This window comes from Lepeophtheirus salmonis, chromosome 1, assembly GCF_016086655.4.
Source record: "Lepeophtheirus salmonis chromosome 1, UVic_Lsal_1.4, whole genome shotgun sequence".
NCBI lineage: Eukaryota > Metazoa > Arthropoda > Copepoda > Siphonostomatoida > Caligidae > Lepeophtheirus > Lepeophtheirus salmonis.
In genome coordinates, this window is record NC_052131.2 from 39998714 (window position 1) to 40026216 (window position 27503).

Here is a 27503-nt window from a genome sequence, read left to right on the forward strand (position 1 = left end):
TATGATAAAAACCTGTGACGTCATTGAAACAACGCAACCTCTACTATCATTCAAAATACAAACAATAAGAGATTTGTTTGTTTTGAATACGATGCTATCGAAGGATCTCTAGTCCTAAGTAGGAATTATGATGCGAGGATTTATCCTCTTATTATTTGGGTATTTATTTATTTTCCATGAAATAGGTGAGAGTTTTGAAATTCTTTTGGGATCTATAAAGAGAGAAAAAATATTTATCAAAAATGACTGTAGTATTATTATTTTTTTAAAAAACCTGTTGAATATTTGAACATACATACATATTTAAAAACCCTATTCTTCTAGCCTGCTATCTAGTAGACTGCTATGAGTGACAAAGAGGGCATGCTATGTTTAAAAAAGAAAAGAATTTGTAAGTATTTCCATACTTACTAGGGAGGCGTGAGGGGGGAAAGAAATACACGCACGCCATATTGAAGAAGAAAAAAAAGATATGGAAATAAATGTGAAGAAACCTCAGTTAAAAATTTGACTTTGACCTGTGTACGCTGTCGAACGCGTGAATTTATATTATTTATAATTATTAAATTTTATATACAATCATAAATTGTGAGATATTATTATTAACTATGGGAAAAATGAATCTAAAAGGCCTGGTTTGCCTCGGACGCTATCAAAGATTTGATGAAGATACATCTTCTATCGGAAGCACATGCGACATTTCCTCCAATATTTCCTACAACTGTGGACATTGTGGGCATCATGGAACAGTAAAGGTATGCAGTCGATAACATTCATGTTTGATTTTGACCATTGATAATATTCATTGGTCAACTATTCTAATGATAATATGTGTTAAGGACTTGGTATAAATTATAGTGAATAGTGGTGATGTTATCAAGATCGGCCTTTTAGTCTCGTATTGATAATAGCATGACATTTTAAAGTCTTGGATCAAGTTGTAAAGACTAAAGTAAAAGCAAATAGCTTAAAATATCTATTTCCTAAAAGCAAAATATAAATATTTTTGTTTCCTTTCCTTGTCTTGATATCAATATTTAGAAATCTTTATTCTGACCTTAGAATGCCTTGCTCCTGATCCCTCATAATCTTGTCTTGGTCTTGTTGGTTTCGACTTGTTCTGTATCCTTCTAAGTATTACTCTTTTCACCAGGGTTAATATTAATCTGTGTGAAGTTCACTGACGAACTGAAAATTACTGGCAAGGACGGATTATGCTCTGACAAGGGTTAATCAGCTTATCATTAGGCATAAGCAGCCTTGCTTCTCCACACTAAATCTTAGTCTTGTCTTGGTTTGGTCTGGATAAGGTGATATTGAACACAACAATAATATAAATAGATATTATAAGAACGGATATAATATTATGACGTTTGGAGATGATTAATTAACGAATCAGCAAAAGTCGTTTAATTTTGTTACTTACACAATAAATGGCGTCGCCTCTTTTGGGAAATCTTTTCCTGTCCCTTGGGGCGGGGACGTTCTTAATGTTGTTGGTGTATTATGGAATGATTAAAAACAGATTTTTAACTTCTATTATTTATAATGGTCGTTAGAGTATTGTTTTAAAGGCGGTGTTTTCTTTGGGACTCTTGAGTCATTCTTATTCAGATACTATTTTTATAGTTGTGATATCCTACATAATATGCAAGGAGGAAGACAATTTTCTTGAAAGAGCAGAGCAGATGTCTGTCAATCTCAATTGTACAATGTATATTTGACTGCTCCATTTTCATAAGATGGTAAAATCTAACCCTAGCTGATCTGACAAAAAGGGGGAAGTTATCTTAGACCCCTTCAATTAATAAGCAAAACTAGTGCACAGTCTTTGTATTTGAAGAACCTAATCCTAAAAAAATATTAAAAGTATAATTCTTGATTCAAAATCCATTTTTTCAAATTAAACCATGTCAAAAATAGTATGAGAATCTTCAAAATTTCCCAGTTATTTTTTTAATGTCCCCATCAGAAAGGGCTTACATTAAATTCATCAGAAAGGCTTATATAAAATTCATCCGAAAAGGGGACAGTCGTGTAGTATCACTTGGGCACAAATAGGTACGACTCTTAATTAACTTTCGTCTCTTCTTATCACATATGTGTATACTGTTCATTTTTCTCTATTATTCCACTATCTGATTCTTATTTTACTTTAATTATGAGAAAAACTACATAATATATCTATGTACATACATTTTATCTCTAGACAATATCCCCCTACCACTAATTAAAATCCTGGCAAAAAAAGAATAGTTGAAGGAAGTCAAAACTATATATAACACTCTTACAAATTTAAAAAAAAAGTCTCACAAAACAGAACAGTAACCCATCTAATGAAAAATTAAATATCTAAATAATGAGGTTACATCCATGAATACATTCAAAACAAAAACGCAATGGGTGGTGGTGCCTCTTACCTTTATTTTTTATTAGTGTTTTGTCTAATTTGTTTTTTACTTGACCCATTATTACACATTGCTCTTTCAACAACAACAAAACTACAAAATATGTCTCTCCAACATTCCTTATAAAGTGTATAATAATTGCTACTTTTGTAAGTTGTACCTACCTCCGAATTTTGAGATGTGTGAATTAAAATTGTATTTGGATGAACGATTTATGTTTCTTTGAGTAAGGGGATTCCTTGTTAGAAGTTATTCCGAAAAAAGACGTAGCAATTGGACACTTTATACATATTTTAGGAAGGGAACTACTAGTTGAGCTGTCGGAATATTTTTAGTAAATCACCAAAAGTTTGGTGTAACAATAGATTTATTCAGCAAACATTAAAATGCTCAAACTGCCATATAGATATAGTATGACCAGGTAAAGTTTGCCGGTCTTTTCAATGGCAGTTTATTGATAATATGGAGTTCTGAGCAAAAAACTATTAACTACATATATGCTTACCAAAGGTGGTGAAGAGCGTTTGTTAGTTCGATTATATTCCTTGGATAGGTGTAAATTGTTCCCTCTGCAATGTGTGACTTTTTATTATACCACAGATGACGTTACTTAATAATTTTCCTCATCACGTATGCAATTTTTTCTTCCCTTTGCAGAATTCAACTTTTTAATTTAATTAAAAGAGGGAATGCACAATAGCTGTGTAGTTAGTTATAGAATAATATTCGACGCCTCTAGCGGAAAAAAAAGTGTTGTATAAAGCATTACTTTAAACAAACCTTGTTTACGCCACTTAGTGCATAGCTTTGATGCTAATATTTGAATACATGATATATAAAAAATTTATTATACAAATAAGAACCAATAAATGAATTGATAGCACTGACATATAGCTGGTGAAACGTTGTGCAAACAGGCTAGCGCATAAAAGGCATAACGTGGCTCTCTACTCGCAAATAGCTAGAATGCTACCAATATAGCCAATACTCAATAAATTGTATGATCTACTATTATTTTTCCATAAATTTGGAAAAATATATTTGTACAACATTTTATCTACTTGAAGAGTTTGGATGCTTGAACTCCCTTCCCGTCCCTGAAATTGCCACTGATTCTAAAACCATTTAGCTTTATTAACAATATAGCATAGTCCCAGAGGAAATCACGTGTAATAACATGTTAAAATAAGATTTTTATCTTATATTAATATACTTTAATGTGAAATTCTACATATTCTAATACTCGCTTGTTTAAAACGATTCACTGCAGTAAGTGGTCATATCCAGTTTTCAAAATTAAAATTGTTACAAAAAATGAAATTTGGTTTGCGGTTGCTTTTTCAGTTTTCTTTGTCTGACCGCTTAATATAGGCTTGGCTGTGTGTACATAGTTCGAGTGCTTATAAATCCCAATAGATTTTAGGAAATGCAAAAATATTTATCCTTTTTGGGGTTACACGAGGCCAGGTTCCGTAGGTCTCACTTAAAACGATATTGTTAGAAAATGTGTTCTATAGTGGAAGAATCTGACAATGCCTTTTACGCGTTAAAATTTGTAGAACCTATTTGTACAAGTTACAACTTCTAAAAATAGATTTTACAAATTAAGATAAGGAGTTAATTTCTATACGTCGAATGCGCTCATTTTCCCTTCTCTTATTAAAAAATTACATCATTCATCAACGTTCTTAACCGACTTGGATTAAGCAGATGTCTGTCTTTTATAATCCAAATAACAGAAATAAAGCATAATTTTGAAGACTTAGCCCTGTTGATGGGCCCTTAATAATTATAGTCCGAAGTGCATTAATTTATTTTATATGTATTTAATATAAATTTCCTTCATTAACATTCCTATTTTCATTAATCTTGTCATTGCGAAAAAAACAAAACAATTTCTCACATATTTTTCTTTCTAAGGAAAATTCCTTTTTTTTCGTTGTTGTGGGGGGTTACTGTGTATAATGTACAATGTTATTATATTGTATTTATTTCTTCTCACTGTTGGATATCTCCTCATTTCATTTCAAATTATCAAGTCCTTTTTGCTAAATAAAAGAAATTCCTTTTAAATATTTTTTCCCTGTTGTTAAATAAGAATTCCAATACTCTATTGGTATTTTTTTTTTGGGTTGTTCTTGTTTTGAGGTCAAAATCAAAGAGGAACAAAATAATAATTATTCATTGAAAAATTTCATGCAGAGAAGGTAAAAGACATTGAAAATGATAGAATAAGAACGAACAGAAAGACATTCTTTTCAAATGTGATTAAAAAACTTCACAACTTAAAAAATATTTATTTTATTTTATTTTTTACATTTGTGGGTATTTTTTTTTTTTCAAGTAGAGAACACTATAATAATGTCTTGACCTTCAAATTCTATCTCCATTTCTTTATTATATAAATATATATATAATCAATATTACAAAATATTTTATGTCTACATATATATTTTTAAACGTATTGAAATTCCTTCAAGACGTTTAATAATATATAATTATTCTTCTATATCACGTCGTTACCATTATTATATCTCGCAACATTTCATACAAAAAAAAAAAAAAAATAGGACACAAAATCAGTTTGTAGCTGTTAGCCAATTCTTCATAAGTATGGAATGATTATTAAATTATAATTGTTTTGAATTGTTCCCTGCTTGTGAACATGATTTAATTTAAGTTCAACCAATTAATATTGTTCAAAACACTGATAAGGGGATAAGAAGTAAAACAATCAACAGCTGAAAACAAAATACACGAAACAAATTTAATGACATTGATGTAACGCTGTGTTTTTCAAGTGATCTAATATTTGTCAGTAATTCAAGGTCTATCAATATTTTTAAATCCATTTTAATTGTTTTAATAAATTTATTTTAATTTTATTTATTGACAAATAAAAAAAATTAAAAAAATACTATCTGGTGACAATGGTGGTCGACAACTCATTATTTCATTATGAGTGGGTAAATATTATTTGTTGCTAGCTTTCATATTTGCGGGAGTGGGGGATTTTGCCCCAAAAATTATCAAAACTGGAACATAATTACTTATATAAATTGGAGTAATATATACATATATATATTTTTTTTTTGTGGGGGGAAGGAGAGTTAGAAAATTTGGGGTGGGGAGTTGAGCCCACGGTCAAATGGGAGTAGCGACGCCACTGGTGGTCAACAAATTTGAAGGATAAGAAATTTTATTAAGTGTAATTTTAGATAGTGAGTGAATGTCTTCAAAGGTCTTTTATTCTTTAATCGAGGTTGCGATACTCTTTCATTATTGTCCTGTAGATTTAAAGTAAATGATATTCTTTAGGTACTAAATATTTTATTAGCTATACATGATACACTTTTGAGTCACAACCTACCTGTTGAGAAATACTGCTTTAAAACTAGGCGGAAATTGGGGTAGGGGGAATTAATCTTACCTTTAATATTTTTAGGCGAGATATATACACTAAGATTTCAGAGAAAAGGTTGCGTGATACATTAGAGGTAACGACTTGGTATACTTGTAAATATTTATGAGGGATGTAACGGCCCCAAAATTTTGACACCACTTCCGGTCCCGTCTTAAATCGCGTCCGAATTGTATAAGGAAAGTCGTCCCATAGAACAATCTTTGCAAAATGACGTAATCATAGACATAGACAGTGAGTCATCAATCATCATCATTCAATCTTGACTCTCTAGGATCCAATATTCATTATACGAAATACAGACTTCAATAAGGCCTAAATTAAGAATTATGGGAAACTATTATCGTGCATAAAAGATACCTAAAGTTATATTAAATCCATTTAATTGGTAAACTGAGATACTTTACTAATTATATACTATAAGTAGAATGGTTGATAACAGGGACATGCCTGATTTTAAGTCCCATAGTAAGGATCGATTCAATTTTACTATATATTCTAAAAAATAATCATATATCAAACAAAATTCACTAGTCTCCTCAAGTGGCCCGACTTCTATATATAAATTGTCACCCTATTTAAGAAAAGAAGCGGCGTATATAACAGTAATATATAATTGAAAGACACTCAAAATTTGCTGCTTCCATAAAAGGAAATCACATTTTAATGGGATTGGGGGGGGAGGGAGATAGGACGTAACACTCTATTGTATTTTTTATTATTATTATTATGACTACTCCTATGCAAGGAAGGCATTTGCAAAATTCCATTAGCAAAAAAACTACAACAATTCCTCTAATGGAGGTTAATTATGTATCTACGACCAATAGCGGTATATACCTCTATGCATAATATTGAAGAGTTCCTAATATGTAGGTAAGTATAAATAATAAATATAATGTCCTAACCATATTCCCTCCTCCTCTGGAATGGTTTGTGATTAATTAGAGTGATGAAACTTCTCTGGTTTTCCAGCCTCCGTAAAAGGCAATCACTAAATTTTAATAATTTTCTATTTATGTTTAAGTCCATCATCAATTACGAGTTAAATAGGGTATACTCAGTATACGTTTATACAGTGTTGTATATGTTATATTTCAATAGACCTTTTTCTTAAGGATTATTTTGTCAAATTATGTAGTATCACTCTTGAATAACCAGTATTGCGTGTATGTGTAAAAAAGTATTCCTTTACTAAATGTGATTTTTTGAGTAGCCAAGTATATGTTTGTACAATATTTTTTTATAAATGTATACTCAATATTGCGCAACGTTTTGCACTTTTTGTCTACAAAATGTGCTTTTATGATATGATATTTGATATGCATATTTATTTTAGTCCATTTTAGACAGTTTTGTTTATTATGTACTTATCTACCCAAAAATATCATGTGTTTTTATGCGATTTTTTGCTTCATAAAGAGCACATAGAGATGAATCCGACTTTTTTTTTATTCGGTCTTGGCTGATTTTTTCTCAACGGATTTGAACCAATGATTACGTTTCCCTCTTTTGATCGAGTTTTACCTATTCCAGTTGTTGTACACTTAAAACTTTATATGATTTCAATCTACTGATGGTCCGAATTTGGAAATACAATTGACATCATCAACGATTCATCTATAAAATCTATTTAAAAAGAATTTTAAATGAAACATCGATCAATCACGATTTTGTTTTTATGATTCCTGTCCAAAACTAATTTTTAGTTTATATTGGTCCAGAATCGAGTATGTTCCGTCTTACAGGCATGAACCCAACACTAATATTTATACTGCTGCCCCTTACGTAAATATCAAGTTTTTCTCACAAGACACTCACAAACACACAGATTCCAATCTTTTTTCATCATTAAATTCTTGTTATATACAAGGTGGTCCATACAAATTGGAAAAATATTTAAAGGCTTATAACCAACAAACTAGAGGGTGTAGAACCAAGTTTTTAATGTTATTTAAAACCTATATTTAATGACATTCAATTATTTATTATAAAATCTGCCTTTCTTGATAACCTCGGCCACAATGCGCCGGAAGCTTTTGCAGGTACGGGTGACCACACCTGTGGAGGCCCTAAATAAGTCCATACAAAAGGATACTTGACATAGGCTTCATGCTTCATCCTCCCCTGAGATAGAAATCGTAGGGGTTTCGGTACGGGCTGTTTTTAGGCCAAAAAGAAGTGAGGACATTTTGCGGCCAATACGTCCTGCACTTTTTGAGACTTGTGGCTCGGTGCACTTTCGTGTTGGCAGGTGTAATTTCTTCTTTGGGTTACTTCATCTTTCCATAATGTAAATTTAAAGTGCTAAACCAGAACCATTACAATGGCAAAACTGGATCCGCAAGAGGTCTCCCGGGCCTGCCAAAGTTTTCGGCCATGTATGGACGAGGTTATCAAGAAAGGTGGATCTCATTAATAATAGTTGGATGTCATTAAATGTAGCCTTCAAATAATAAAAAATGTATTCAACCATACTCCATCCAGTTCGTTCGCTATAAGCCTTTAAATATTTTCCCAATTAATCTGCACCACCCCGTACCAACATTATTAAGTCAGTCACTCGTCATTTGAGCATGTTTTCTTTTTCCAAACTCTGCTTCGCACTTTTGTACTACTCGTATGTATGAAGGTATATGAAAGAAAAAAGAGAAAATTCGACATTCCTCACATAGTTTTTGTTGGCTGTGAAGATGAAGGGAACATTTGAGGTGGGATGCGGAGAACGGGGGGGAGGCAATGGTTGTTATTTTTTATATATGTGTACAACTCGACCATTAAATGATAGTATGAAATCAACATTCTATTGTTTTTGCTTCGATAATCTTTGAAGGCACATATTAGGGCTTCTTATTTAGTGGAAAATTGTCTCTCAGCAAGATCCCCGTAAACTTATTTATTTTTGGGATCACGCTAGCTAAATAAATAATAATTCCCTGATAAATTTTTCTAATTCATTGTATACAACTTAGGTGCTCTGAGCTATCGGGGGTCGACGAACAGACAAGATTTGCTTTATTAATATGGAAGACAACTCGGCAGTGTTACTCTACCCCTTTTGATGAGCACTTTCACACGTAGCTACTCAATACTTAGATGTTCTCTCTTCAAAAATAGAACAATAATAATGACAGCTTCAGAAATTAAAAGAAAAAACATTGTTCAGTCAATAAGCCGCTCTGAGCTATAGCTACACCTTCTTCTGGTTAAAAAATGACTTCCCAGGAAAAAACAAAACAAAAACAGACTTACAAACTTAGCTCCACTAGTATATTTTTCAAAAAGAAAAAATATGATATTTTAAGCTAGTTAATTCATGTTCTTTAATTTAAAAATGCTTTGTTCTTTGAAATCATTTGCACTGTTGCATTCATTTATAATAAAATAAGTCATGTGAATCTTCAATATAATCTCTTCAACTTTTCATTGAATGAATTATGTAAATTATGGAAGTTTATATTATTATCAAATGAGAAATGTGAGAGTTCCCTATAAATATTTTTTGTCTCTTGAATTTTATTAGGTATAAAATCTCTTTAAAAAGACACTTCTAACAGTATATGACAAATCAATGTACTATTTTCATTGACATGACTTTTTCCCCCACTGCATGTATATTCATGCACAAATCAACAAGATTAATTCATATCGATACTTAAAGCTACAATACTTAATATGTGGGTTCTATAAGTAAATTTGCATTCGGAATGTAACATCATACTATTACTAATTGATTGAGAGCCCACCTTTAATTTATACAAACAGGTTTTGTTTGTTGATTATAGCTCCATGTGTCTGCATATGTGCATAAAATTATTTAGATACCTACGTTATATGTTTGTATATAAGCACACTACAGTCATGTCTTGGATTGTGAGACACTGGCAAAAATATTTCAGTTGCTTCTGCTGTGTTCATTACTTATTATATACTTTTTGTGAAACAATCATCGTTTTCTTGCAGTGATATGCACATCTGGAAAGGCACGTTCTGCGTCGGGAGAAAATTGCTAAAAACAAAATCCAACTCACTTTAATAGAAATTAGCCTCCAAAAATGGCACATTTAGCCCTCATATGTGGCCCGTCAACACAAAAACAAGCTAAAATGCTTTTTCTCAAAATTTAGTGTGACAAAAACGTTTGTGTGCTTCAAAGTCTTATTGCCAATTACTGCCTACAACTTTTGGTGTCTGGATATTGTACTTAAAGTACCCAAAATTGATTGTTACAATAAAAGGATGATTAATGCACAAATATTATTTGAATGGGTAATATGAGGAACACTATAAGTTTTCTTAAATCAAATAATGGTTCTAAACTATAGTTAGTATTATTTGGCCATCTTAGGAAATCCCACAAATTTGATTTATAAGACTATAATGGACTCAAATACGCCTATGAAATATTGGTCTGTTTGTATATATGAAGTAAAAAGATATATTGGGATGGTCTCCTCCTTTTCTTGATCCAAGATTGTTATTACGTTGACACACCACCTATACTATATAGAACAGTGCTACCTAAACTTTATAACTTGCATCTTCCTCCTTCCTTCCTACATATATATTGAAACGTGTTAGAGCAATGGATAATTTATTTTCTTTGAACTTGAACATATCATATCATATCTTCAAATCTCAACAAATTTTTTTTTTTAAATCAAGAGGGAATTTTCAATTTTTCTAAAATGAAATAAAGAGATGCTCTATGAAAATCTTTTACCCTTTACCTTGGAGTTACTCCACGTGCACTTAGTTTGAGAAGCCTTCAACTATGTAGGACACTGATATAAAAACAACCATCTTCTTGTAATTGACTTCCCAGAAGCAAATTTGTCAGTTATAGAGTGATTCGTTTTTTGCTCGTAATTCTAGGTATGACTGTAAATTATGTATGTACAGTTTATTCAACTACACAATATACATGTATATAGTTTCAATAATATTTGGTTACTAACAATTTGCATATGTATATAGAAACAAAAATACATTAAATGAATAAAAATAACGTCATTTTTACTTTAATTACAAAGGATTGTGTATTTTGTAAGTCATTAATGATCTATGTAACAACGGTCATGGAGGTAAAGATTATTTTATATAAGTAAGCAATAATTAATTCAATACCAATGCATAAAAATAATAACAAAAAATACGATAATGAAAAAAGCAAAGATTTTGCACACTCTTCATTGTTTGAAGTTTGTTTTGTTTTTCCAAAGAAAAACAATAATAATTATTATTATCAAAAGAATGTTAATTTTTTATTTTTGCTTCACATTTATGAAGAAACAAAAAAAATATTAATTTTTTCTTATAATTAGAGGTTTATTTTTAGAGAGTCAGAAAATAACAAATAATATGGGGTCGAACTATGTTTGTATTTTTTTTCTTCAAACTAAAAAGAGGTTCAACGTTTTTTTTTTAAACTTCAACTTTGACCCCAATTTCTAAAATAAGAGACTTAAAAGAATTATTATATTTTTTCTTCGTTCATATGCTGTTCATACCTTTAGGGAATGTTTTTACATATATTTTATGTACACAAAAATGTTGTGTACAAGTTGAGAATGTGAACAAGTTCCAATTTCTACGTACCGCCATAAGGGCATCATTTTATTTACCGTTGAGGATGTATCGTTCTCAAAATTTTAGGTACGCGTACGAATCGGATGTTAAAGCCGTCCCCTAGAACAATCTTTGATAAATGTGACGTTAATATTGATATTTACGAGACGTTATTATAAACCAAGCTTCTATAACTTTAATAAGTCTAATTTAATTTGAATTATCCCTAAAATTACGATAATAGCAAAATATTCATTTGTTTTAAAGATACTTAATGTTTTACTAAACCTATGCAAATGTTAAACTCAGCTATAATATTAGTTAAGAAGAAGTCAAATATTGCATAATTAGAAAGCAAAAGCAACGCTATGTTGGAGGGTTTGTATGCATAAAAGCAATTAAACAAATTTTTTGATAAAAAATCCTAAGGGAAATGCATTTGATGGTTTTTTTAAAATGAGGAACAAAGGCATAAATGATTTTTATTCTTATAATATTTGTTTGTTAGTTGCATTTGATGTGATGTAAAAATTCTCTGTGTACCTACAAATTCATAGAACTGTAGCCTCTTGTTCCACGAAATAGTTATCCAATAGGATATGCGGATTGATTCTTGTTTGCTCGACTCAGCGTCTAAGTCTGCACCATTTTGTGGCTATAGGGGGTTCATTAGTTTTTGCATGTCCTATTGGAGTATAAGGGTTGTTTTTTGTTTGTTTGTTTGTTAGACTCAGGATTTCTACGTCATCTTAATGCATTGAATACTTTGTTAGTTTACTCACTTCCTATTACTAGTAATTTTCAAGACAAAAGTTAAAAATTAACACCATTTACTTATGTACTCGTATATATATTCATAATAAATAACTCAAATATCTAACAAAAATGAGATTGTTATACTTATAATTGATGAAAACTTTACCAGTGTTAATTCCTCATTTTTTGATTGCAAGTTGTACAATCTGCTTATACTATACGACATGTCTCCATTGTTATAGACAAAAGGGCTTGGTGTTCTTGATATGTACTTACAAGATATGATCAAAAATGCAGTTATTTGACTGTTATTTCTTAACAGTCACACTTGATGTAACTTGTCAATAGTCGTACGAGTATAATAATCCATGTTGTGTCGTCTATATATTATGTATTATGTATTGTAGTCATTACCTCAAAGGAAGCCGTAGTCGTCCATTTATACATTTGAAACATTTCTTCCTTTTTTATTTTACATGGTGATAATTTTTTTTTTTTTTTTACTTTTTTTTGTGAACATCTTATCGGATCTTTTTTTGGAGGAAATACATACATTATTATAAAACACTATCATTATAAATGTCCCTTCTTGTACAACATACATTTGGAGACCGTTTATCACTTCTCTTCTCCCTTATTGGAATGTGATTTGTAACATGATTCGGCCATGAAGAGAAAAAGAAGGAAAAAAACGTCTTTTTAACACTTTGTAATTTATGGATGGTTATAAAGTGTGTTTTTTTTTTGTTCCCATTTAGAGGAGTAACATACGTATATATATAAAATGGGTTTCAATATGGGCGGGTAAATGTGCAAAGTGATAAGAAGAAGAGCGATTGCGGAGGACATGTAGGTCAAAAATGATAATAGTTAGGAACATGGACTATTTTGAAGACAAGTTATGCCATTTGTTTTGGTCTTTGACAAAAAAAAACCCGCTATACAAATACATACATCAGATTTAATCAAGTGTAAAGTCTATGTATTGAGCTATAAATATTAAATATACTAACGTACATAAGTAGAGTTTTTTGAACATTGTTAGTACGAATCCGAAATGGATTTAAAAAGCTGGAAATAACCGTTGATATATATATATACATATATATTTATAGATATAAATACGATATTAAAGAAAAATGTATATTTTATTATGTCGAAGAAATAAAAAAAATTCCTTTGATATTGTTACTGTCAAATATGTTATTTGTACATCCATCCATGTATTGTGTACAAGTCGGGATTTTGTACAAGTTGTGCCTTGTAATGTAAGGAGATTGTCAAAGTTGTTTATTAACATGGAAATTACAAGTTGGTTTTTTTTGTCAGCTAACAATTTGTCTTCTACTTATTCCCTTTATATAAATGAATTACAAATCATATAGGTCCGAACTAAATTTGTCTCTTGCAATATTATTATAAGTAAAAAGAACAACTTTCGGTGGAGTAAAAACTTTCAACATTCCTTTATGTTTGCTTGTAGTAAATAAACTATTCTTTAATTGATCCATTAAATTAAATGGTCAATAGTTCGACGGATTACATTTCGCCCTATCAAAAATAGCTATTTCTGCTTCCATATCGTATATTGTGATTAAGTCTTGCACTTTACCTCCAGTATATGCCCAGGCTTTATGATTACATACCAGATGTTTCGTTAATGTTTCATTTCCCTTGTTTCCGTCTTCATCAGTCCCAAACAATATTTTCCTATCCTCTTGAGTATCTAGTTTACTCATAACATTTTTTTTGCCAATCACGCAATTCTATAATGGGACTTTCAAATTTGAACATTTCCCTACTATTACTAGATGAAGAACAATCCCACAGTTTGGAAGGATTGGCGAACAACTACTAATTTTGGAACTTTTTTTCTTTCATTTTGATCTATTAGTATTAATACCTTTAGCTTATTAGCAACCTTTCCACCTAAATTTAACAGAAAAAAGGACAAAAGTCAGTTGATAGCTGTTAACCCATTCTTTGTCGTAGTGAGCTAACGCCGCGTAATATGTCTACATACTAGCGGCATTGCTCGGAGTTATTAGTCTTCGACGAATAGATCAACTTTGATTTAACAATGTAATTTTAGTTTATTAATATAGAAGATAACTCCCAAAAATCCTCAGTATTTCTATCCATTTTTTTATAAACATACTCACACGCCATAGTTAAATGTTCTCTCCTCAATAATGAAAGAACAACAACTTGATAAAATTAAAGAAACTACAACTTTGTTCTTGGTTACCAATATAAGAAATACACGCTAAAAATGCTTAGGATTATAACCCTAAATATATGTACTTTTCTTTTTTAAATGACACACTGATCTTAAATTACACAGACACACACACACATTGTTAAAACTGAGCCTCCTTAGACAATTAAACAGATTGACAAACTTTGCTTTATCATTATAGATTATTTATGAGTAATAGCAAGATTAATCAATCAGTATTCCTTTCATTAGAAAAGTTAAAAATGATTATTTATATAATCTTAAATAATTTACATCAAACTAGAAAATGCATGATTTAAAACGTTTATTCTCATTTATTGATTACAACTTGTATATTATATATATAATATTTGACTGTAACAATGCCTAAGGAATGTTTTCCTTTTGACATTATAAAATGTACAGCGCATTTCTTTAATTAATTTTTGTTGTGCTCCTTTGAAAATCAAAGAAAAAGTCCCTCCTGTGTCCCCCATGGGAGGAGATGAAAAAAAAAGTTGTAAAAAAAAGTAAAGAAGTCAACTCCGCCCTAAGAAATTCTCCTCCTTATATTTGAAGTTGACAATGTTTATGTAGCTACCCAGTGTACCTACCTACATACCTTGTAAAATATTTAGACATGTTTGTGGAAGAAAAAGAGAATAAATAACAAATCTTTTATAATTTCGTCTAGTACACAATATGTATGTATGTTGAATGCCTTTAGAAAAAGAAAAGAGCAATTTGTTCGACTCAGAAATAAGAAGGAGTCACTTGACGTCTTTTTGAGTTGATTAACTTTATTATTCAAAAGGAAAAAAAGAAAAGACAAAATTGCATATTTTTTCCTTTCTTATCTACTTCGTCTTACGTTATTTATATTGTATATATATTAATTTTTTGGCATGGTTGACAAATACGCACTCACATCTGCTGATCATTTTGTATGCATGTATATAGACATACAAATGAATTTGATCTATGCATTGTGTTACTTTGTCACTAATTATATAACCATGTACATAATATGTAGGCGTGATGAGGCTCTTTTTTTTCGGTCCGATCTTGTATTATTCAGTTGGGAATTGACTGCAAACTACAACTTGTATATCATCATTTCAAACAATAATTGACGCCATGAACAATAGTTCATAAATAATATTGATTCTTACTAAGACAACAGTTACCACTGTATTTTGTGGTCAGCGGTCAACTTTCCTGCTTCTTTTCCTCTTATCAGTATTTGAAACGTTGATTGGTTGAATTTGAATTCACTTGTGTTAAGCTGTGAACAATTCCGGGAATAATTGCCTAGCTGCCAAATGATTTTGTGTCTTTTTTTTCTGTTTTCTTTTGATGAAAAGATTGTTGAGATACAATAAAAGTAACGACGTGTCAAAACTTTAAGTTTTAGGTGAGGCCAATCAAGACTGAATTTTTCTATGAAATCGATTCATACCGAACTTGTTTGTTGTACTGAATTGGAGACCACATTAGAAATTAGACTAGTTTATAAATATCAGGTGTAGTTATATATTTTTTAAATAGATTCATACTTGAAATTTTGTTGACTAGTTTAAATTATTAGACAAATGTAGTTGTCAACACAAAAACAAGCCTGAATGATTTTTTTGATATATTCATGTAATTGGTCAGATGCAGTTGCACTTATTAAATATAGGTAAACATTATGGTATTACAATTACTCTATCTAACCTAAGAATTGTCTTTGAAGTCCATATACATTAAATATATGAATTGTTTTTCAAAATTGAGTAAATTATGTACATTTGCATTCTTTAACGATTTAGTGTCAATTTATAATAATAAATTGATCGTATTAACCACTTGGGGGCGCTGCAAATTGCTCTTAAATTAGTCAAAATTGATTTTCAAAATAAAAACATGAGGAATGAACATGTTTTATTTGAAAAGGGCCATATCGGAGACAATATGAGTCTCATAAGTGAATTGATGGTTTTAAACCATAGTTAAAATTCTTGAGTATCTTAACTCATCCCACAAATTTGATTAATAAGACAATAACTGACTCAAATATGCCTCTGAAATATGGACTGTATGTATATATGAAGTAAAAAAAATCAATTGTCTCATTTTCATGATTAGTGTTCAAGATTGTGTTTATGTGGACGCACTAAATATATAAATGTAGTGAAGGTCCGTACGTAGAATGAACGAGAGAATTGAAGCTTCAAAAAAGTAAAAAATAAAATAAAATAATAAAGGTGTAAAGAAATGCTTGAGGCTTCATTTCTTTTTACTATTTTTTTTTTTGCCATGAACAAATTTTTTTTTGATCTTGAAGGAATTTTTTTATTTTACTTTTTCTTGAAGGGCTTTTATTGTACATACATACCTAGCATTTAACTGCCTGCAAAATGTTCATATCTACCTAAAAGAGACCTACAATAATATATGTATCATAATAATATGTTCTACATAATATAATATAATAATTACTCATATTTTCATTCTTTTCTTTTATATCCTTAGGCAGAGGTTTACAATGGTAAACGACGCGCAGACAAGAATGTTCAGTTAAATAACTCCTCTTCAAGCTCTTCTCTGGGCTCTGAGAAGTTTATTTTGGGCAAAAGCTGCAATTCCGCTGTCAAGTCTGTTGTAAATGATTTGGGACTCTCAAATAGTAGTACTACATCTCCCTCTAACAATAACAACAACAATACCACCAATCAAAATATTGCCGCTAAAAACACGACCAAAAAGTATACGGATAAAAATTGTACTCTCATGAGGAAGTTGTTGGGCTTGAAAAAAGATGAAAATGAGCTTTTGTCATCCTCCTCCCCTTATTTGAATAAGCTGAATGAGGATTGGAATGACTCTGTGAGTCTGGAGAATGCGGCATGGTATCGTCCTGGATTTGATAGGTAGGTCTTTAATAGTGCAGGCTGTCACTCTGTCTGAGACCCCCCCCGAATAATCGTTAGTCCTTTGAATTTTTCCTAAGAATGTTTATGGTTTATTAAGCCAAATAAGATATAGGAGATACGTATTCAGAGCATTGCACATATCTTCCAAAAATAATACAATATAAAACGAACATATTATGTTTTTACTTTGTTGTATACTTTATTATATTATATAACAGAATAATTAGTGATATGAAAAAAACGTCACGAAGGATCAACTTCACCTTCTTTAAGGACTGACAATTGGTACACAAATTATAAATTTGATTATAGACCGAAACCCAACAATAGCCACTTATTGATTCTTTTATTGTGTGGAATTAGACAATCTTTTTTTTATATTTGTAGGGATTTAACCAATCAGCATTTATCAAATCTCTCTACGGGCTCCTTCGTTGTACGAAGATCTAAGAGTAGAAGGGACGCCTTAGCCCTCTCTCTCAAAACACCATCTCGTCATATATCCACTTTGAGTAACAGAATTGCTCACTTTCTCATATTAGTCCTTCCCAACGGCGATGGATTTCGTATCAAGGTTTGTCATTTTATTTTCATAAATTATGTATAACTATGATTCTAATCCCATCTTCTTTTTACTCAATTTATTACAGGGCTCCAAAAAGACATTCCCATCACTACGATCCCTCATTATTCATCATTCTGTCATGTCCGAGATCCTTCCTTGTCCTTTACTCCTTCCCTTTCCTCGTCATAATCATCACCACCAAATGGGTTGTGGCTCAGAAAACGCATCAGAGTCCTCAGAGACAGATGAAGAAGACTCGCATCATGATGAGGACATTGCAGATATTTCCAATTATCCGGATCTTCTGATTACACTTCGACAAACACTGTATGCTACTCAAGATCTTCCAAATTGATTCGAGAAAATTTTTTACATTCTTTTTTTCCCTAGTCGTGTGTATTTTGTATAATTATAAATAATACACAGTCTTGCCCTACATACAAATTTGGAAGAAAATTAGAAACTATTTACAACTTTTGAGAGCTTTAAAGAAAAAAGACATTAGTGGCGTGAATTGACATTTTTTTGTTGTTGTAAAAATAGCTTACATCTTTTGTAATAAAAAAAACTATCGAAAGAGAAGGATTCCTTTCCAAATACGTGCATACAGATGTATAAGGAAGGGCCTTTTTATTACAATCTTTGCATGTTTTATATTTTAACTATTAAATTTTCTCCACACTAGTCAACTTTTTTCTCTCCCATTTTTTCTATTTCAATTTATCTCTTTATATTATTATAAATCTATATACATACATTTATATGATTATAAAATTTTATAATGTCATTTTTTTTTTTTTTTTGATTTATAGTACCTTTTCCGCGTTGTGTACCCTTATAATTATATATTTTAACGTGATACAAAAGAATATATATATATATAAATACTTCTAAAATCTTATTTGCTGACTTGTTTTTTATTTTTTATTTATACAGAAGGCATTTCAATACAAACTCATGATAAAATGATGATTTTATTCAAACGACTATAAAGATTATATTTTGTATACTTCAACTAATAATAATGCCCTCGTTGTAAGACACTAAAACGATTGCAAAAATTCCTTATTACAATTTGAGAAAAAATAATATGATGGATTATATTTGAAAGAACATATCAAGGATAAATGGAAGCTATAGGAAACCATCAGTTCTCAATTTTTTGACGCTCTGTTGCTTTTAACAACTTCGAAAATTGTTTTCGAAACTCTTATATCAGTTTTATAGATATATCTTCTCTTTATAATATATGAAACAAAATCTTAGTGTGTTCGTCACACTTTTTAATCCTGACTAAACTTCAAAGTTGTAGCTTTAAGAGAGCTGAAATTTGGCATTCAGGATGAGTATGGATATGAATATTGCCTGAATTTCGGTAACTGTAAATTTAAAAATAAAGTATATGTAGGGTCGGCCATTTCTGAGAGCAGGAGGAGAAATCGGATGCGAGACATCTGATACAACTGAATGAAGATCTATGTTAACATCAGCTGTTTGTTATATGATTTTTAGGCGAGAAATATATAACTGCCAAGGATAGTATAAGCTGTAACATTTATAGGATCATTAGTATATGAGGAATAATATAAAATTACATTTAAACAATAAAAACATATGTACCTATATTATTATTTTATTATGCACTAGCGGTAATACACGGCATTTCCAGAGCTATTAGGCATCGACGAACCGAAAAACTTTACTTTAATTATATAGATTTACTCCATTAATATAGAAGATAATTCCCAACAAATCATCGCTGCTAACCTCGGCTCACTTGGGCGTAAGGGAGTTTGCGCCTTTCCTCTTTTTACTGTGTACGATTATTCCCTGGCCAATTTTTGTGTATATTTAACGGATACTTTTCAATTTTTATGTAGTAAAATGAAGGGAGAAAATAAAAAATAAATTGTTATGTCTTATATTAAGTAGTTACATAGCTCTAAATGATTTTTAAGAGGGCCCGTTTTTAAAAAAATATGATAATCTGAAGAATGAATATTGTATTCCTTAGCAGTGTTCATTATTATTTAATTGCTGAGTTGTGAACTTCCTTTCCTAATTAGATTCAATTATATTCAAAACCTGATTGAACATGTGTGTGCTCATAAAAGGTGGAGAGTAACTTGGAGGATTTGTTGTAGAGTTTTAATTGTAAGTCCTGGTTGGAATAAGAAAAGAATCGATAATCGACATCAGAGTCATGCTTGCCAAAGTCCTTGTTTATTTCCTTCTCCTACTCCTCCCTTGTCTCAGCTGATTGTAGGCAATCTCCTCCAAAACATTCTTAAAACTGTCAGGGTTACCATATTGATTTTCGTTTTTTTTAAATTTTAACATGACCATTATAACACTATTTCCATTAGTATATATCTGTGAAGTCTTTAAAGATGCATTTCGACCACATCTCTTTTTTGTTGATCTTATTATCCTGTGTGCCTCATAAAACCAGAGAACCCACCTTTATATACACATTCAAAGATGATTTTACATCAGATAAATAAACAAACAAACAAACTTTTCTTTATTAATATAGATTTTTTTATAAATTGCAGCAAAAGTAGGAGGGATGATTCATCATTCAGAGCGAGATAATAACACCAAGATGATCTATTAAAGAACGAACAAATTTAAAACGAACACACTTTTTTCATTTTCTAATCACACAACTGTAGTTTTTTTACATCTTGCCAGGCCCTAATCAAATGTCGGTGAGAACAAAATATGAGTGACCTTATTCAAAAGGTTGATAATTTTAGTAAAGATACAAAAGCGTGCAAGGAGAAGGGAACAAATACTTATGGGATCATTGATTAAATAATAAACATCTTCCTCTATCAAGAACTTTATCTATTCCTGCCTTATTTTTCAGTATCAATATAATATTAGATGCTGATAGTCGATAGAGAGCTGAATGAAATGCCTAAACTAACGTCACCTTCCATCTGGATTTATGAAAATGGAGGCTCAGGAATTTGGAAAACACTTACCGGATAAGAAACAGATGGCTTGTCGGATTTGTAGATATAACTGTGCCTTTAGTCCCATGTCTAGAATTACACGCCACTCATTATCCTCATCTAATATCAAGAGTATGGATATTTATCTATAAAATCAAGTTAACAATGAATACATCAGGTCAGACTTTAATTTTGATCTCACAAAGATGCTTATTGCATGTAATATAACCATATCCATTGTTGATCATCCTACGTTCAGAAAATTTATGAATAAATACACGGGTAAATTCGTTCCTTTCGGAGGAATCATCATTAATTAATGGACGATGTTGATAATGACGTCATTTATAGAAAGACCCCCATTTTAAATTGTGAAGTTCAGATAATTTTCACCATGTTTAGAGTCATCAACACCAAATTACTAAATGGAACTCTGAATTTTGTACCATGTACCATCTAACAGTAAGTATTCATTTTTTTTAATCTAATCATAAAATATGATTCTATTTTAGCTAAAATTATCAAGAATTATTATACACAACTCATTAAATTGCAAAAACAAGTTCTTAGATAGTCACAGCAACAGGGGTAGTAGCTTTGGATGGTTCACAACTAGTTGGTCTGACATTAGTTTCTTCACTTAAAGACTTGGGTATGATCATTAGGTTTTCCAATATTACATAGTCAATAAATATTACTTTTTTATCACTTAAGGATGATGGTTGATTATGGTTGATAAGCTCCAAGAAAAGGTGTTCAGAAAAAAAGGCAAACAAAACTGTTTAAATGGTCACAACAATGGGGGTAGTTAGATTGGGTGTAGCATTATAATTAGCAATTGTGCGTATCCTTCATAAAATAACGGGGGGGGGGAGAATCTTTTTTGATACCCAAAATTAGAAGTAATATCCCCGGACATTACTACATAATTAGCTTATGCACTAAATCTTTACAATGGATTTAATTCTAATATTTTTTTATTAGTATATGTATTTATTGTCTAATTTTATGATTTTGACATTTACTAATTATTTAGATCTCATCCGTAGAGATATATCATCCTGTGTACAATTGTATATAGCAACTTCCACATGAAGAAAAAGAGGTGATGGATCTTTTTGATTAAACTCCACGTCTGGCTTGTGTTTTGAAATCTAAAGTTATGAAATATTTAACTGTATTCCGGTGTCAGAACAAGAAAATATTATTTGGATCAATCTATTATTTCAATATTCTGTATATATAATTTATTGTTATTATTAGTTATATGATTCTAATTGTTTAATTTTGTATATGTAACATAAATATACGATGGTTTATTTTTTAGCGTGTAAATTATATTTAATTTAAGCCTTCTTTTTTAAATTTGGAACTTCAAATATATTTCGAAATACTCTACTTTATCGTTTCATTAGCTATTATTCTGAGAATATGGTTCATAATGAATTACAATTACATGGAGTGTGACGTTTTTTAATCTACTGTAACGGATAAAAAACGTCTAAGTATACGTAGTATATCTTCATTAAAATTTTTGCTAATAAATACTTTCGTTATACCCTCAAAAATCATAATAAAGCAGGCAGCTGATAATCACATCCGTATTTTAAACAATGATACCATATGTCTTTCTCCCCCTTCTCCTTGCACGCGTTTTTCGCTACAGAATTATCAACTTTACTTATTCTTTATTCCTCTCTGTATTATATATTATTACGTATCAGCAAGCAAGGAGCAATACGATTTATAGTAATCTCTGTCAGCAGATTCACAGTCTCCCAAGTTTGTACCATATTTTTTTGAAAGCGTGGCTTTTACCCGCAGCAGAATTTACACTATATTTCCAACCCTAATTATTGAAACAAAGATGGTTATAGGTGTATTTTAATCATTAGTTTGCATTACTAATGAGGAAAAATATTCCTTTAATTTATTTTCCGTTATATTGTGGATAAAAATTTTATAAGTCCATATATATGTTATTATAAAGGACATTCCAGGCAAGTGCAACTGGCTTCACATTCCTATGTTCTTAGCAAGTAAAACAAGAATTCAATCTATATTTGGATTTGAAAAACATTTCAATTGTTTTTAATAAATGCTTTGCTCATTTACCTTTGCCTCAACCCGCACTTAATATAAAATTGAGACTGAATATAGGTGAATAGGATGAATAGACATCTTCAAACAAGTAGCTGTGTCTCTGATTGGTAATAAGGTGAATGTATTAAATATATACCTACATATATATTCAATGTATCTTTTGGATATTACTGATGACTAAATGACCGGAATTACTTTAAATTTTTCCCCCAGCCCCTCCATGTATTGGCTCAACAGCCGTTCGTTTGCTGTTGATATTCATGATTTGAAAATTATATTCCACTAAATATATTCGAAATATATATTTGTCATGACTACTGCTGATGATGAAGAATAGAGACGTAAATAAAAACTTTTTCTGGTGCGTTTAATACAATGATAAACATTTTGGTTGGCAATCTGTATGACTCCCTCTCAAAAACTAATGTCATTAGCACTGCTGGTAGGTAAAAAAAAAAAAAATAATAAAGAAGCGAACTGTGTGGCATAATATTTGTATTTCTGACGTCATTTCGCTTCCTTCTTTGTTAAATACATACCGGTAGCCTCAGAGAAAGAAAAATATAGAGGTGACAAGTATATTTACTTGGCCACTTGGCTTAGTTAGGAAGACAAAGAATAGTTACATGTTATGATCTTTGAGAAGTTTAATACAGCTGTTGTGTTTTGTCTGCTTTTAAAGACTAGGTTAAAATAGGGAGAAAAAAAAATTAGCTTATTCAGTTTCTGGCTTTTTTGACAAAATATTATTCTAAAGCATACCCAGAGTTAACATTTTTGGAAAGAAAAAAAGAGCATGGGAGAAGGGGGGAGATAAACATGTGAGACTACTTATTATTAAGACCTTTGTTAATATCAGCTGCTCGTTATATCATTTTAAGGGGAGAAAAATAATTATTGCTATAAAGAGGAGAATCTTCCGCATTTAAAATAGCATTTGGACAGTCATAATCATATTTAAATTCATATATATTTCTTTTTATGCAAAAGATAGGCAAGAATGCTTACTTTAGAGGGAGAAGTTAACATCACGTCGACTTAATAAATAATGAACAAAAAATAAGAAACAGCACACGCAACAATCGTTTTTCCTTTTCTATTTTTTTAGGTAGTTTATTCATTACAAAAATGTCAACTTTAAGCATACCAAAGTTATCAGCTGAAGGTACCCACATATTTTTCTTATTATATGTCGGTAGAACATATTTTTTAATAATCAGAAGTATAACTTTAGAGCTCCTTTGACTATAATTTTTTCCCCAATAATCCTACTTTTCTCGTCTCTAATCAATCCAAAAAAAAATTAATTAAACAAATTTAGTCATTTCATATGGATTTTTATCATCTATTAATTTGATTTAATTAATGAACTACTTATTTTCTTTGTCATCAAGAATATATTCAATATATTTAGTTAACTTTTTCAAAGACATTAGATGAAGTCTTTTCAAGATTACTTGGAAATTTGTCTCTTTTATTCAATAAATATATCAACTATGTGCTGCTAATTATGATGCAATTTGTGACGTCAGTGAAAATGAATGTTAGGGGTACAAAATACTCTCTATAATACGGAAATCAATAATAGGAACTTTACTGTCGAAGCATGTTCTCTATTTGGTAAGGAATATAACTATTTGCAAACTCTTTTGTATGTCTGCAGAAAAGGAAGAAGTAAGGACGAATATTATATATGATCATGAAAAGGTCTTTCAAAGTCAAAGCCACACCTGGACTCATAAATGTGTTCGACTTGGAGGTACCTTCTTATAAGAAGAGAAGAAGTGAGAGCGTTTATAAATAATATTTCATGTAAAATACATTAAATTTATGATCGTCATTTTTACGACTTGTTTATTAGCCTTCCATGTATGTATGCAGTACTTAAACTAATTATATGTATTCTGCTCCAAATTTTTGGGTGGAAGAGTTGTAAATTTGTAGGTATCAAACGAGTTTCATAAATTAAATAAAAAATGGCGAATCCCGTATGATAAAAAATATACCTAATAACAAACACAGTGATATCTCAGATTACGAGACTACATAATATACTGATGAGAGAACCATTCAGCATCTTGTGACTAGGTATTGCTGTTCTCACAATACCAATATTTTGATACCAGTTCTGATATAAAAATAGATATTGGTGTTTCCATATTTTTCGACTAAAATAGTAAATAACAGATATCCTGTTAAAAATATAGTAAATATACAGCAGTAAAATATACACACGAGACGTCCTTATCCTGCAACCGTTCATTCAAAAAGAAACAAAACCCAAAATCATATGGTAGTCAGCCATACCAACTGCTATTTATCTCATAAATACACCCAGGATATCTTTGATGTGTTATTTGTTTGACCTAATATAACACCCCAATAAATCCTTGATGTTAGCCTTCGTTTTACATGAGCACAATCATACGTAGCTACATTTTCTCCTAAAAACTAAATAAAATAATAATAACGGATTAATAAAAAACATATCATATGATTTGATGAGCCAAGGAGTACTTTAACTCGTTGCTAAAACTCACCTAAAGTTACAATCCTTTTAAAAAATATATTATATAAAGTACTTCCTATTTTAATTTTTTTAATATAAATCTCTTGCAAGATTTCATTAATATTAAATGGTGCTCTCTGTAGATATATATTATACTCCCTTCTTTTTCATTATAATGTATTGGTATATGAATCAGGGAGCACTATATACACTCAGTCTTTTCAGGTGGTGTCTTTTCAATTATTTTTTACTCGCAATATGGTTCATAAGTTGAATGAATTCACGACAATTAGAAATATTTTTTTCAAAGGAATATATATTTTACTCAATTCAGTCAAATTGCATCAACCCACTTATTACTCAAAGGAAGTATTTATAAAGAACTATATATAAAGGTGAGGCAGCAAGGAAATTATACGCTTGTGTTTTTTTCATTATTAAGAGAAGAAGGAAAATTTAATGACGTCACTGTTGAGGCACATATCACTCTGTCCTATACAATTGTAAAGTAATAATGTTAAAATCCAGACTTAATTCATTGTAAGGCAACACAAATTAAGTAAATAAATATAATTCAAATTCATTTATAGTACAATATTGTAAACATAGGACCATACCAAAAAGTATAAAAAACAAAAATATTTAACTTATATTGATATTAATATCTATAAAACTAAAGCCTTTCCAATTTTTATTTTTATTGTTATGAAACTTGACGATATCCTTGCTTGATACTTTATAGAATAATAGTATTAACTTCGGAAATAATTATTTAAAAAGACTAACATTAATCTGTATATGAATAATCATGAACTATCATACCTTCTAACCTTCTGTCATTCTAACTTCCATCTCATCGAAATAAAGAACCGCCATACGTTCTTGATATTCTTCTGAAATACTGATTTTTTCGGAGAGTATTTTGATGCTATCTTCGAGGAAGCCAGGTTCACACTAAAAATCTTGTAAAAAGATTTATTGAGTCTGGCGACTCAGCAATGGAAGAAGTTTCCTAGAATGTAAATATTCAAAGGCTCCAGAACCAATGCTTCGTAAGATGAGGGCAGTGGTTACATCGTCTTTTGAGTATCCTCGATTGAAATTCTTTAAGGGATCCATAATTCTTCTTACTTGTATTTTGGAGTGGATCTTTTCTAGGGTGGTCCTTATTAAGTTTTGTAAAACTTCTATGAGTTTAGTAACTTGCATTTTGTTTTTGTAACGACACAATTCCCTTTTCATCAAAAATAGTTCTTTTTGGATTTTTTGCATTTTCGCTCCCAAAACAAAGGCGCATTTGCTTCCTCACATTGACCTCCTTTTTTGAATTTGTAAACGTGAATCTGAGTGCTTTACGTCAAAATCAAAGGGTCTTGTTGGGACTCAGTGATCCCACTACAAATTTCCATGATCCCTTCATTATCAGTATCTGTTTCCGAGCCCATACTGGTTTCCTGGACCTTACTTGCTTCCAATAGTTGTTTCACAAACTCTTTCCTTTCGCGAGTTTCCTTAGAAATAACTCTGGAGAATTTGGGTTCATCTGAACTGGGAGAAGTAAAAGGAATATGGAGTGAGGGGACTGCACCACTTTTTGATTTCTTCCCGGCTTTTAAGTCAAGGAGATCAGCCTGGAGATTCCGCTCAAAATCATTGGGTGTAAAATGCCTATCACAAATCTAAGCATTCTTAATATTAATTGGATATTTTCTCCTGCAGACTGAGATCGAAAGACGCTGGAGCATCAATTTTTCTGAGGAAATGCAAAATACTGGGCATCCCGTGGATTGGAACAGCAAAGCAAGGCACTAACACAGTTTGAACCTCGATATTACATAATGAAATGCCCTGATTTCATCAATGGAAGATCCTTTTAGATTGAAGGAAGCAAGAGTGTAACCTTGATTTATAAATAATGATTACTTCGTTGGTTTATCTAAAAGATTGAATTATGAAAAAAAAAAAAAAAACTATGACGTATCAAGTGAAACGAGGGAATTACAGCTGACAACAAATGCTAAAGATATTTCAATGTTGGCAAGGTAACGCCGTGAGGAGCAGATGATTTTTTTTTTGAGTT

At 30.7% G+C, this 27503-nt stretch overlaps 1 protein-coding gene and 1 long non-coding RNA gene across 2 annotated transcripts; both read left to right on the plus strand.

The window, feature by feature from the left end:
* Positions 1 to 469: 469 nt before the first annotated feature.
* Positions 470 to 18752, plus strand: LOC121127820 (uncharacterized). Its single transcript, XM_040723354.2, has 4 exons — positions 470 to 755; positions 16886 to 17283; positions 17674 to 17860; positions 17937 to 18752. Exons 1-4 carry the CDS (start codon positions 609 to 611, stop codon positions 18204 to 18206), a joined length of 1002 nt encoding a protein of 333 aa, XP_040579288.1. The 5' UTR covers positions 470 to 608; the 3' UTR covers positions 18207 to 18752.
* A 1663-nt stretch (positions 18753 to 20415) lies between these two features.
* LOC121128046 (uncharacterized) lies at positions 20416 to 22209 on the plus strand. Its single transcript, XR_011783203.1, has 3 exons — positions 20416 to 21273; positions 21324 to 21463; positions 21526 to 22209. It is a non-coding gene; the product is annotated as an uncharacterized lncRNA (long non-coding RNA).
* The last annotated feature ends 5294 nt before the right edge of the window (positions 22210 to 27503 follow it).

Excerpts from the sequence above, each read along its gene's own strand:
- LOC121127820 (XM_040723354.2), top strand. The coding sequence starts at position 609 with ATGGGAAAAATGAATCTAAAAGGCCTGGTTTGCCTCGGACGCTATCAA. Across the intron at positions 17,284-17,673 it reads TATCGTCCTGGATTTGATAG|GGATTTAACCAATCAGCATT; the intron begins GTAGGTCTTTAA and ends TTATATTTGTAG. Across the intron at positions 17,861-17,936 it reads GCGATGGATTTCGTATCAAG|GGCTCCAAAAAGACATTCCC; the intron begins GTTTGTCATTTT and ends AATTTATTACAG.